The sequence below is a fragment of the Vipera ursinii genome (genome assembly GCF_947247035.1).
Source record: "Vipera ursinii genome assembly, chromosome: 2".
NCBI lineage: Eukaryota > Metazoa > Chordata > Lepidosauria > Squamata > Viperidae > Vipera > Vipera ursinii.
Genome location: NC_139513.1, coordinates 245,982,418 through 245,995,312, shown reverse-complemented (window position 1 = coordinate 245,995,312; position 12,895 = coordinate 245,982,418). Strand labels below are relative to the sequence as shown.

The window sequence follows — 12,895 nt, the reverse complement described above, 5'->3', positions numbered from 1 at the left end:
GTCATAAAAGAGCCGAGGTTGCCTACCCATGGGCTATAGAATATATATTATAGAGCTGACTAAAATGATGCAGTGGAAAGACCTATTTATGGCTTTCATGATGGAACAAAACACTTATTTTAGTGAAGGTTTCCCTGCCAGTGAAGATATAAAAGGCAGACCTATTCTTGTGAGTCTGCCCGTGTGTACCCCCAAAACATTAATGGCTGACATTGACCCGGCAATTATGGGATACTTCTGGCTCATTCGAATCACTTCCAGTCAAGAGATTAGGTTAGGGCAATATTGAAAGCTAAGGCATACTTGGGCACTACTGAAATTGTAGAAGGCAATATTTTCAATATTAAGCAAAAATCAAGAACTGACAGGAGGGAAGTTCAAAAGCAATGTTAGAAAGTATTACCTCACAGAAGCTTGGAGCCAATTTCCAGCAGAGGTAAGTGGATCAGCCCTCAGTAATTGAGTTTAAACATGCTTGAGATAAACATATGCCCATCACCTGAATTTTTTTAAAAAAATTAAAAGAAAAACTCAGGGCAGACTTGATGGTCCAGTGGGTTTTTTTTTTTTCCTGTCCACGGTTTCCTGTTTCTATGAAATGCCTAGGATAGAGCTATGATTAACTTGCCCACTTATTTCAGTGAGACTAAAGCATGATTTAGTTTAAATGTGACTTTGTGCTTCATTGTTTATGTTTATTGGACTTATGTTTATTGGACTTAAGAGTATTAAAATACTAAAATATACATCTTAAAGGTATTTGTTTATGTAGATCAGCTTTAATGAGTATGCTAGAACCAGATGCTTGTGTATTTTTCAATACTGAATAACTGTTATACACCAACATTCAAACCTATTGGGAAACTCAAGGGTTTACTGTTTCCTCCTGTCCCTTTTCTTAATAGTTGTTTTGGAAACAATGTTAAAATATGCAGCCTATTTGCCTATGACTGTAGTCATTTGTTTTTTTGTTTCTAAGGACCCTCTCTCACAGATGTTTTCTCAAAAGATGAGCAATGTAAAGATGCCTAGGGAATTGCAATACATGTAATCAAACAAGAGTGATCTGATTTATTTTACTCATATAGCAATATGGAGCTTTGCTAAAAGTTGGTCTTGGATATAAGTCATGCACACAATAGAGATATATAGGTAATTTTTAATGCATACATTTTGAAAAATGTAAGCATATACTAATGAAAAAGTTAATATTTTCTACTAAAGCTGAATAGGATCAGTGAAGGATTTTGTATGGATCAGCTAAACTTTGTCAAGTACTTAGGGATAATTGAATAAATCCAAAGCATGTCAGAAAGCATATTTACTGCTTAACTGGATTGATTGATTCCAGTGGGCCACTGATTTATTTTATTAATCAAATATATATATCAGTCACAAAAGACTTGTGGCAGCTCACAAAGATAAATAGGACATAACTGTAACAAAATAGTACATAAAAGCATCCTATAATTAATTCCTCAGAATAATACATGCTGTCAGACCACAAAAACTTATTTTCAAAATTTCATTTAAAATAAAAATAAAATATGCAAATTAAAATGATATATTTATTATGTCATTTTATAAAAAATATAGTTTTGAAAACAACAAAACTTAGCAACATTCAAAAAAAATCATACTGGCTAATAGCAACTGTCAGTTATACATAAAATAGATTAAATGGCTGAGAATTTTGATAAAACAGATATAAAACGCAGCTGTGTATCTTTATAAAATGCGCAATGCAACAATACTGCATATGGATTTTATTTTCAACAGTTACTTCCCTACAAGAACAGGATCAAATAGAAAGTAATTTTCCTAAACCTCCTTCTAAGGACAGTTGTTAAAAGTCTATTGTAACATACTGGGGTTTACTGCTGTCTTAAATTTAGGGATGGAAATACGATTTAGACATCTTGTTGGTTTAAAAAAATATTGCTTACTTTTCAAAATTCTCTAGGCCCTAGGCCCTAGGATAACTGATAGATGTAATTGATTTCTTCATGTTCCTTAAGGCTTGACACAGCTTGTTTGTAATCTATCATCACTAATGTATCTCATGAAAAGTTGTAACTGCAACATCCAGTGAATTTAGTCTCCCAAGTTGATTCAAAATTATCAACCAGGAGCAGAGTACCTAAAGCATGCTGCAAAAAGCTGTGATTTCAACCACAAAGAAAATATGCACAACCTTTTACTAGTCTCCACTCTAATCACATCAGTTTCATGAAAGACCACATTAGCATATAGAAATTGGAATTGTATTCTTTAATGAGGCAAAAGAGCTTTAGCAGCCTATGTGGAAACCAAATAAAAGTTACACATGATCTTTTGCTGAAAATGCTTTAATACAAATACAAATAATGTCCCTCTAGACCAGGGGTGGGGAACTATGGCCCTTTTATGACTTGCGGACTTCAACTTCCAGAATTCCTGAGTTATGGCATAATAAAGAGTAGTAAACAGAATAATAAAAAGATTGCAGGCCAATGCCAATTTTGAGGCATTTTGAATAATATAATCCCAGCGAGCCCTATGGTTACCAAGGAACTGAAACACTATTCACAGATACGTTCAGATTTTAACTTGTTCAATCAGATGTTCATTCAACTGTCAGGCATGGATTCTGGCATGTTTGACAAATACTAAGATCTTAATTTTAGAATTTATCTTCAGTATTTCTTATGGTTCATGGCAGAGCAAACACAACTCATTTCAAATCAATTGTCTATGATAATGATACTGCATCATTCAATGTGAATGTATCACAATGTGTTTATCAACCAGTTTCAGGGGATAGTATGCAGGGATATTCTATTGTTAAGAATAGATTTGGTGTAATATCCTTGTTTGTTTATATCCAGCCTTTATAATGGAAGGACTTACAGGATACTGTTATCATTAAGTATCTCAATAAAGTAGATTCCTATTTTTCCTAATCTGGTTTACAATGAAAGTTGACACGAATACTCTTAAGTCCTGAATCAAATGAAAGTTGAGAAGATGAAACTTAACCCTAGGGTTCATATCCTTTGTTAATCATTGCTTGGTTATGTGGACTGAAAGTCAGATGAGATTTTTTTCCCGGGGAACTTCAATAAAATCTTCTGATGCAAATATTGTCCATCCATTCCTTTGTATTTCATGTTGCATCCACTTCCTTACTCAGAACCACAACCAAGCAGCTAATTATGTTGTTAAAATACAGATATTGAGGGCTATTCTGACTCTTGTGAGGGAATTTAATACTTCCAACTAAGCAGTTTGAGTATGTTTCAGACTATTGTTTTCTTTTTTAAACAGTTGTCAGTAATTATAAACTATCCTGTTAGCCACTGTGTCATTAAAAGACAGACATATTAGTTGCCAGTATAATTTTTAATACTTCAAACCTAAGAAGTATATCCTTTGCTCTACTTGAGAAGATGAAATGAATAAATCAAATAATTCCTGATTTTTCTGCCACAATGTCCTGGACCTCCTTTTATGCTCATGTGTATATTTTTTTATCATTTTTCTTTGGAATAGATTTAACTTGGCAGGCATTAATCTCTTCCAACTAACTTCTTCTCCCAAATGTCTGTCTTATAGTTTCCAGACCTTTAGTAAGGAGCAAATGTATTCATCTTCAAAGGCCTAGACAGAAATGACATGAAAGCCCTTAAGAATAGCTTTCATTCTAATAATCATCAAAGGTAAAGTGGAACTGTAGGACAATTCTTTTAAATTTACATTAATTAGGAAGCCAACACAATATCTACCAAATCATTATATGAACTTGACAATGCAAGTGCTGAAAGAGAATGCACAAAAGCTTATCTATTATACATTTTTTCTTATCTGAAGCAGGCATTGCAATCTGTAACATAATTCTATGTGGTTATAAAATACAGAAAATGCCATAAATAATTCAAGTGTGTGTACCCAGTCTTGGAAGCTGAGGTATCTTTTGCATTGCATTGCTGCACAAACAGATCACTTCCCCAAACTGTTTGGAGTGGATCTCTGAATTTTGCAAAGATTTTGCATATATATCATTTATCTTTGTATAAAAAGATCTTTCTATACAGTATATTTCCATAATCTGAGTCCTTCGGGAGAAGGGCGGTATACAAATTAAATTAATAATAATAATAATCTGAAGTAGATTAACACATCTACATATAATGTGACGGGAAAAATAAACCTGGAATATAGACACTAGAACTTGGATAGACGTGTAAATAATCCAGTAACTAGTATACTTTTTCTTGGCAAAGGGGTCTATTTGCCAATGTTGACAGTTAACAGTGACAATGTTTAAAGCTTCTGGTTTTGCTGCCCTCCCAGTTTCATAATGTTATCAGCTGGCAGGAAACTATCCACCAATCATAACAGCAATGTGTAGGCAGAGAAATACAGATGTGTACCTCACTGGATGCTCTCTTGCTTACCTTGTGTAATAAAGCAAGAGAAGGTGGGAGTACTCACCAACCCCTCAGGCCAGCTGAAAATCTCTTTCCATTTTATTCATTTTATGAATGTTTTGGAACAGAAAAGCAGGACTGACTCAGGAATGAACAATAGAGCTTCCAAAGGCTATGTAGTTTTGAATTAACTGGACCAATACAAATTCTACCTCGTTCCCTACTCCTGTTCAAACCGTCATAGCTAGGACTTATTTCTCCAATCTCAACTCCAGTTCCCATAGTCCCTGACACATAACTGTAGATACATAACTGAAGAGCCCCAAGCTGGGAAAGATGGGTAACTTTTCATGTCAGCGGTAAAAGTCACCAACGTTACATGCTCAGCAAAGAGCAGGTGATCTCCAAACTTGGCAACTTGTTAAGACTTGCGGACTCCCATTCCCAGAATTCCTCAACCAGCAACGCTGGCTGAGGAATTCTGGAAGTTGAAGTCCACAAGTCATAAAAGGGCCAAGTTTGAAGACCCTACAGCGGGTGTGATTTCAGTAAGATTTCTTCTCTGTTTATATTGCTAATTTCTGTTTCTTACTCTTATACAGTATGAATTCTGAATTTTCTCCCACGGCTGTCATTATTGCTTTTCGTGTCTAGATGCAGACATTTTACCGAGTTCTTTTATCAACCTTCGGGTCTCTACAAGAGATAGAATCCTGTAAAAAAAAAAAAGAAAAAGAAAAATCCGTCACGTGCAACAACGTCCAACATGGGAGCCACATCAGCACCCACCGTTTTTCCTGCCTCTCTACCTACATAATCTGACGCATCTTTGTGGTTCGCTACGTCATCCGCCCGGCGAGGAGGTTAAAATCAGGGACCTCCCTCCGCAGCTCAATTTCCCATCTCTATAGTACCTGAGTCTCGCGACACCGAGAGAGTCCCACGAGCGACACTCCGACTAACCATTCAGGTCGAACGACGTCACTGAGCGAGGGCGGGACAGCCGGTTTCGCTTTCTCCGCTTCCTGTCCCCGCGTCGCCGTGGCTGGTGAATGGCCGAGTCACGAAAAGCCGCCGCCGCCGCCGCCGCCTGCCGACGCGGAGGCCATGGCTTGGGCTGCGTCCTCTTTACCCTCCGATAAATCTCGGTAACGTGGGAACGGGAGCCGCGCCGTAGCTCTCTTACCCGGGTTGGCTCCGAGCGGTGAATTGCCCAGTCGTCTCAGACTCGGCGCGGGGTGTGAACCGCGGTTTAGTTAATCCGGGAGTGCCTGGGTTTCCCCCCCCCCTCGGCTCGGGTGGCCGTCGGGAAGGGCCGGACGCGACAGCCGAGAGTGGCCGAAACTCAAACGAGAGGCACCTGTGCAAGGCCGCGGCGACGGTTGCAGCTGTCCCGTTTTTCTTGGGCTTCGGCAACCTCGGCTCTTTTATGACTCGTGGACTTCAACTCCCAGAATTCCTGAGCCAGCTATGCTGGCTCAGGAATTCTGGGAGTTGAAGTCCACGAGTCATAAAAGAGCCGAGGTTGCCGACCCCTGGGCTTGGTCTTCCGCAGCTCGACTGGGAGGTCCGGTGGCTTCCATAAAGGAGCCCGTTGGCTTGGCGTGTGGTGGGAATGCGCTTTGTTTCGTGGTCCCTGCTCGGTGGAGCTGAGAAAGAGGGACCTTGCATGCTTTCCCCCCCCCCCCCCCCCACACACACACTGTTTTTCGTAACTGAATCAGGAAGGGCAAGAGAATAAAGCAGGGGTGTCAAACTCAATTTCATTGAGGGCTACATCAGCATTGTGGTTGCCCTGGGGGGGGCGGGTGGGTGTGGCCTGGGTGGGCGTGGCCTACTGGGTGGGCGTGGCTAGAGTGCGTATGGCCTACTGGGTGGGCATGGCCAGCTCTACCTCATTGGCATCAAGGGTGCCTATGGGGGCCTGGGCAGGAGTGGGACAGTTCTGAGGGTCTCTGGCAGAAGGAGGGTCTCTCGGCCAGGGCCAAGGCAGCGGGGGCTGTTCCCTCACTGTTTCCAGGATGGCTTCGGGGGCCGCATGAAAGCACTTCGCGGGCCGGATCTGGCCCCCGAGCCTTGTGTTTGACATGTCTGGAATAAAGGCTGCAACATGCTTAGAGATTTCCTTCATTTATTCATTCGATGCAACCCTCTTTTCTTCAAGATCATAAAAGAGGACTACAAAGAACTTTTTTCTGCTTTTTTCCTCCCAACAGCAGCCTGACCAGTCCCATAGTCACCCCGCTGAATTTCTTGTGTGAGGGTAGACTACGCCCTTGGTTTTTAGCTCCTAGTCCACAGGTCTGCAACCCGCGGCTCTGGAGCCGCACGCGGCTCTTTCAGCCGTCTCCTGCAGCTCCCGGTCCTCTGCCATGTGCAGTCCCCCCCAAAAAAAGTGGGACTAAAAAAGTTCAACCAATCAATTCAAATATGCAGGGTAGGTGCATATTTAATTTTTGCGGCTAGACTTAATTTGATTTTATTTTAATTTTATATTGGATTGTTTTTAAATTTTGCCTTGTAAACCGCCCTGAGTCCTTTGGGAATAGGGCGGTATATAAACCGAATAAATAATAATAATATCTCGCCTTGGCTCCACTCTTCAGTCAAACCCTGTTTTGCGCATGCGCGCATGTGCACACATTTTTTGCGGCTCCCAGTTTTTCCTTTTGTGAGGGAACCGGTTCCGAGTGGCTCTTTCACTGTTTCAGGTTGCTGACCCCTGTCCTAGTCCAAAATCTTAACCATCCTAACTGATTAAACGTTAATAAAACAAGCATCCGACTTTGAGCAATGAATTTACATGAGTTAGCAGACCCTTCCTTAAGACAATCATCTAGGTTTTTGAGATCCGGTTTTTTGGCAGCACACAGTGGAGTGGAGTAGGCATCCATAAGAAGCCTGATGTCACATACAAATGTTGCATGTTATATAATGTTTGTGTGTGTGTGTGTGTGTGTGTGTGCTATATAAGTTGCATTAGTTGTGTTCACATAATTGGATGACACTGTCGTGATGGTGTGATATCCGTGCCCTCTTTGTAGGTGCTTTTCCTGCAGGTGCCCATTCATGCCCACCCTGCAAATGCCCATGCATTTTGGGAGCCTCTTCTCTTTAGATATATCCATGGTTGGTTTTAATGCTGTTCTTGTAACCTGTGATGGGTCTCGCTCTAGTTCCAGCCCACCTTGAAGGCTATGCTTGTGCATCCCTTGATTGAGGGAATAGAAATGATTTCTATTAAAAAAGTGGTTTACATCTGCAGTTGTGTTAAGCTACTATATGATTTAATTTAAAATATTAGAGACAGAATCTGCAAATAAAAATAGCAAATTAGCCAGTTTCATATTCTTCCTGTCAAGTGTTTTAGTTTTTCTTTTCTCAAACGTTCCATATGGTGGTGTTCATGCTAATTTCCTACTTTAAAAGGATTGGGGTGGGACAGAGTCTTTTATCATTTACCGGTACTTATTTATTTGGGGTGCATCTGCAAGCTTTAGGAATTCTTAAAATCTGCTGATACTTCTTTATAGGGATTGGCACTTGGCAACATTGAATTCACTCATAAAACATAAAATGTTTTGGAGAGTCAGTTTGGTCTAGTCAAGTTAAGGCACCAGGCTAGAAACCAGGAGACCCCAAATCTTGCCTTAGGTGACTTTGGACCAGTCTCTTTCTCTCAGCAAAATCCTCTTCTTCTTGTGAAGAAAATAGGAGGTGGAAGGTGTATTAGATATGTTTGTCACCTTGAGTTTATAAAAAAATAAAAGTGGAATATAAATAGATAAATGGTTTATTACCCAGTTCAGTTTTATCTATATGTTATTAAAACTTTTGTGTCTGTAACGTTTAACTGGGCCAAACAGTGCATCATAGGTCAACAGTTTTTGAATCAAGGTACCTCAAATGGGCTAACGTATAGAATGCATCCAAGAGCTGGGACCCATGCTTCCCATAAAATTGAAATTTGGCAAATATGTGGTCACTTCAGTGCTCCTGCAGTGCTGCACTGTTGCCTGGAAGCTCTTTAGCCTGATCCCACCCTAGCCCTCCGGTAGCTAGGTAGACCAGTTCTACATCAAGCCGGCTAGAAATCAAACGTTGCTCCTGTTCCCATTGCTTTTTTGCCCCTTTTATGTGTAGGTAAGGCAACGTCTTTGAAATGGCAACTCGTTAGGTTGTCTAGTTAAACTTTAAAAATATAAAAATAAGCCCTTTCACTGATACAGTTCTTAGCCATAGTGGATTTCTTTACTTTAGGAGCTGCATATGTCATATTTGGAAGAATATTTGAATGTGAAGAACTAAGTATTCTTTTATGTATCCTATCAGCTTTCAATTCTTATTTCTTGCCTTAGGTTTATCTGTATATATCCAGCCTATATAAATAACAAGAAGACAATAGCAGAAGGAAGAAGAATACCTCTTGACAAAGTAATTGTGGGTGAAGGGAGGAAAGAAAATCTGTGCATCAAAAATATAATTTGGAAACTTATGTAGAATAAAATGTATTTGTGTGAACTGTTATTTCATGGAGCCTTATTAATCAGATACTAAGATGTAGTATATAATTGCTACTAAGATGTAGTATATAATTGCTTTAAGTAAAAAAATAATTTCATTGTATATATTCATTAGCACATAATGTCTTTCATGTATAAAAAGACTTGGTTGTTTTAATGTAGTTTAAAATTAAAGCACTTAAATGATTTATGTATCTTGGAATATTAAAAATTTCAGTTGCAAGCTATAATTACTCCATGCTTAACTGTTTTGTTACATGAAAATTTCTTTGCTTTTTTTTTTCTTTTGGTATTGGGTAACAAATTGGTGAGGGTTGTCAATGCCAATTTTTAAAGCTGGCATATGGCTTGCAAAATTTAAAGCTGTGCATGCTCAAATTTATATCTATACATTCTATGGGCTATATCATATGTCTCTAAATATTTCCTATTTTATTGTGTTAATTGGTTTTTGTTGTCAATTGTACCTCAATATATTTTAGGAAATGTTTTTTTCTTTTTCCTATAAATGTGTAAGATGCACATAATCCTTTTAATGCTATTGCAATAAAACGCTGAAGGCTCCAAATTCTGTAGCATTAGCTAATAACGATATGTGGGTGACAGCTTAATTGGTGGCCAGAAATCATAGAAGCTAAAAAATATTTGGTTTGGGTTGTTGTTGTTTTTTTGGTTAGGCTATTGAAAATCCTACATCTACAGAAATCCAAGATGTTTGTGCAGCAGTTGGTCTTAATGTGCTTTTGGAGGTAATTTTTTTTTGTTATTTCCTACTATACTCTTATGTAAAACTATAATTTCACAATTTGTGACAAAGGGGAAGGGAGTAAGAAGAATCAAACTCATGGAAGCAATGTTGTAACACAAGTCCTTCCCTTCCTTAGAGTAATGAAAGCAGCAGATCTTACAGAGGACACTCTAATAAATGGAGGTTGAGGATTACAGAACACATTCTTCCAATAGAGTGTTAACAACACTCTGGAGAGATATAAATCTAAAATGTTTATGCTGGTATAAAAAGGTAAAGGTAAAAGTTCCCCCGCACATGCGTGCTAGTCGTTTCCGACTCTAGGGGCCGGTGCTCATCTCCATTTCAAAGCCGAAGAGCCAGCGCTTGTCCGAGGACGTCTCCGTGGTCATGTGGCCAGCATGACTAAACACCAAAGGCGCACGGAACGCTGTTACCTTCCCACTGTAGTGGTCCCTATTTTTCTACTTGCATTTTTACATGCTTTCGAACTGCTAGGTTGGCAGAACCTGGGATGAATAACAGGCACTCACTGTTACGCGGCACTTGGGATTTGACCCGCCAAACTGCCGACCTTCTGATCGACAAGCTCAGCGTCCTAACCCACTGAGCCACCGCATCCCTTTTCATGCTGGTATAATATAATAATTAAGATAATAAGCTGGGAAATCCATCTTTGAAATCTAATCCTTGGCATACACTCTAAAAAAACCCTTTAATAATATAACTTTCAAATTGTTACAATAACATGTAGCCTTTCTTACAGAGTTTTCCTTTGAATTACTAAGGTAATATATTTGACTATTAAAATAAACAGTTTAGCTCAGGGGTCTTCAAACTTGGCCCTTTTATGACTTGTGGACTTCAACTCCCAGAATTCCTCAGCCTGGCACGCAAGTCATAAAAGGGCCAGGTTTGAAGACCCCTGGTTTGTTCCTGTGTAACTATTAGGACTATTAATTTAATAATTTAATGGTTCTTGCTCCCAAAGTAGATTTATAATTGTAAGCATTTTTATTTTGCTTACGCTTACTTGTAATGTTCTGAACTATTTCTTTATGTACTAGAAAAACAAAATGTACCCCAGGGAATGGAACCGTGATGCGCAATATAGGGGTAGAGTTCGCATTCAGCTGAAGCAGGAAGATGGTAATCTATGTCAGCCTCAGTTTCCAACACGTGAGTGTTATAAATATTCACAAGACTAGTTCCTTTTTTTCATTTATAGATGGAAGCCAAAGCTGCATATTATGGAACGCAAATGGTGGATAATTCCTGGTTACCCTCTGCTTGGTGAATTATTTTCTTGTTCTTTTCTCTCTGTTTATTTAGGTAAGGCAGTAATGTTATATGCAGCAGAAACAATTCCCAAACTGAAAACAAGGACACAGAAAATGGGAGGCAGTGACCCAAGTCTACAGCAAGGAGAAGGAGGCAAAAAAAATAAAGGAAAAAAGAAGAAATGAATGTGACATGGACTAATATATATTCAAATGAGTATGGTTACAGAAGAATAATGATTTCAAATGACGGACAGACCAATGAGAACATGCAAAGCTATTTTGTGGTAGTTTTTGAATTAGAATGAATTTCATTTTGCATAAAATTATGGTTGAACTATTTGGGAACATAACCAGAAAATCCTCTTCTAATATTTAAAAAATAATGTTTTAATGTATTGAAGTGTAGGTACAAATGAATGCAAAGGAGTTTGTTTTTGCCTTGGATACATTTTCACTTGATAACTTTACAATGAAATACATTGTCATTGTGATGTTGGGCTTCTCTTTATTACAATAAACATATGTTTGAATTAAACTGTTTAGAATGTTTCAATTGCTAAGTAGTGCTTCCAGTTATATTATTTTTTGATGGAAATCAATAAGCTGTCATGCCTGGGAGGGTTACAACAGCTGTATTTCATGGGCAATTGCAGGGAAAGTACTCATAAATTGTACTCTGTTTATATCAATATATTTTCTGTAGATGTCCAAAGGAATAATTTAAATTTCATAACTGAACTTTTTTTTAGTGCCAAAATACATAAGAATATCTAAAAGTAATCTAGGAGTTGCAATTTAGATTGGGACGTTAAAAATATCTACAAAGTGACATCAGCAAACCACTTCTATGTTGTTGCCAAGAAAATTATATGCCTATTTCTATGAAGGCAACTGGAAGTTGAGTTTGAATCAAAAGGAAAAAAAATACTTGTAAAACTAGAGAATTACTATTTCCGAGAGCCCCCCCCCTTTGTTCTACATATGTACAATTCAAATGATTTTATTTTTAGCTCCCTTTCTTTTGAAATGTGTGTTTTAAGAGCTTCTGTGCTATTAGCAGTATTGAGATTACCCAAGCTATTGGGAGTATTATTTCCTACAAGATACATTGATGGATATTAGCACAGGTCGTTTAATATTTCACTTAGTATACAGGAAGACAAGCAGGCAGCAGCTCTCACTATCTGTGGGATGGAACATCATCCTTACAGAGGAGGGATTCAGACACACATCACAGTACCTTTGCTGAAGAAACATTCTAAAATATCACCAAGATCATTGTTAAACTGTAGAAATGAATACAAATTGCAAGCAGATAGCGTGTATAGGCAATAAATACCTTTTCCCTTTTAAATAATCCACTTTAGCAATACTAGGTACATTCACAAATGTTAGACCAGGATGTTTAAATCATAGTTTATTAAACTGTATTTGCCTGGTTTATCTGTTAACACTTGAATGTCTGAATTTCTGCGTTGTTGTGATTCAGGGTCAGCCTGTGGGTTCGGCAGTTGGGTCGGATGACTCAGAGGAGGAGGGGGGTGTTGAAGACCTTGCTGAGGGGGTTGAAGATCTTGCTGATGATTGCCCTCAGGCAGCCCCCTCCCACTTGGTCACCATGGAGACCCAGTTGTGTGAGCCTGACAGTGTGGATGAAGATGACCCACAGCTGGCCCTGTTCAAGGACGCCCGACGCAGGAGGCAGTCAAGTAGGAGTAAACAGAGGAAGGCATTGGGGCTTCTCGGAAGGAGGGAGAGAGAAGCCACGCCCTGAACTCTTTAATAAAAAGGGAATGTGTGGGGAGGGCTGGTTTGCTGAAAGCAACCGCTCGGATAGTGTTTCAAAGCTCCTGTATCTTGGTTCGTGTCTTGTTTGTTTTTGTAGTAATAAATGTGGCAGACGTTATTCCAGCCTCTTGCCGTTTGTAAAGG

The 12,895-nt window shown here is 38.9% G+C and overlaps 1 protein-coding gene across 1 annotated transcript; it reads left to right on the top strand.

Moving 5' to 3' along the window:
* Positions 1–5,409: 5,409 nt before the first annotated feature.
* Positions 5,410–11,498, top strand: SRP19 (signal recognition particle 19). The gene is made up of 5 exons (XM_083351496.1): positions 5,410–5,557; positions 8,768–8,843; positions 9,610–9,681; positions 10,748–10,859; positions 11,013–11,498. The coding sequence occupies exons 1-5, from the start codon at positions 5,517–5,519 to the stop codon at positions 11,144–11,146; spliced, it is 435 nt and encodes a 144-aa protein (XP_083207622.1). The 5' UTR covers positions 5,410–5,516; the 3' UTR covers positions 11,147–11,498.
* The last annotated feature ends 1,397 nt before the right edge of the window (positions 11,499–12,895 follow it).

What these genes read in the sequence shown, in the direction of transcription:
- SRP19 (XM_083351496.1), top strand. Translation starts at nt 5,517, where the DNA reads ATGGCTTGGGCTGCGTCCTCTTTACCCTCCGATAAATCTCG. An exon ending in TTACCCTCCGATAAATCTCG is followed by an intron (nt 5,558 to 8,767) that starts GTAACGTGGGAA and finishes TTCTTGCCTTAG; the next exon opens with GTTTATCTGTATATATCCAG. An exon ending in GAAGAATACCTCTTGACAAA is followed by an intron (nt 8,844 to 9,609) that starts GTAATTGTGGGT and finishes TTTTTTGGTTAG; the next exon opens with GCTATTGAAAATCCTACATC.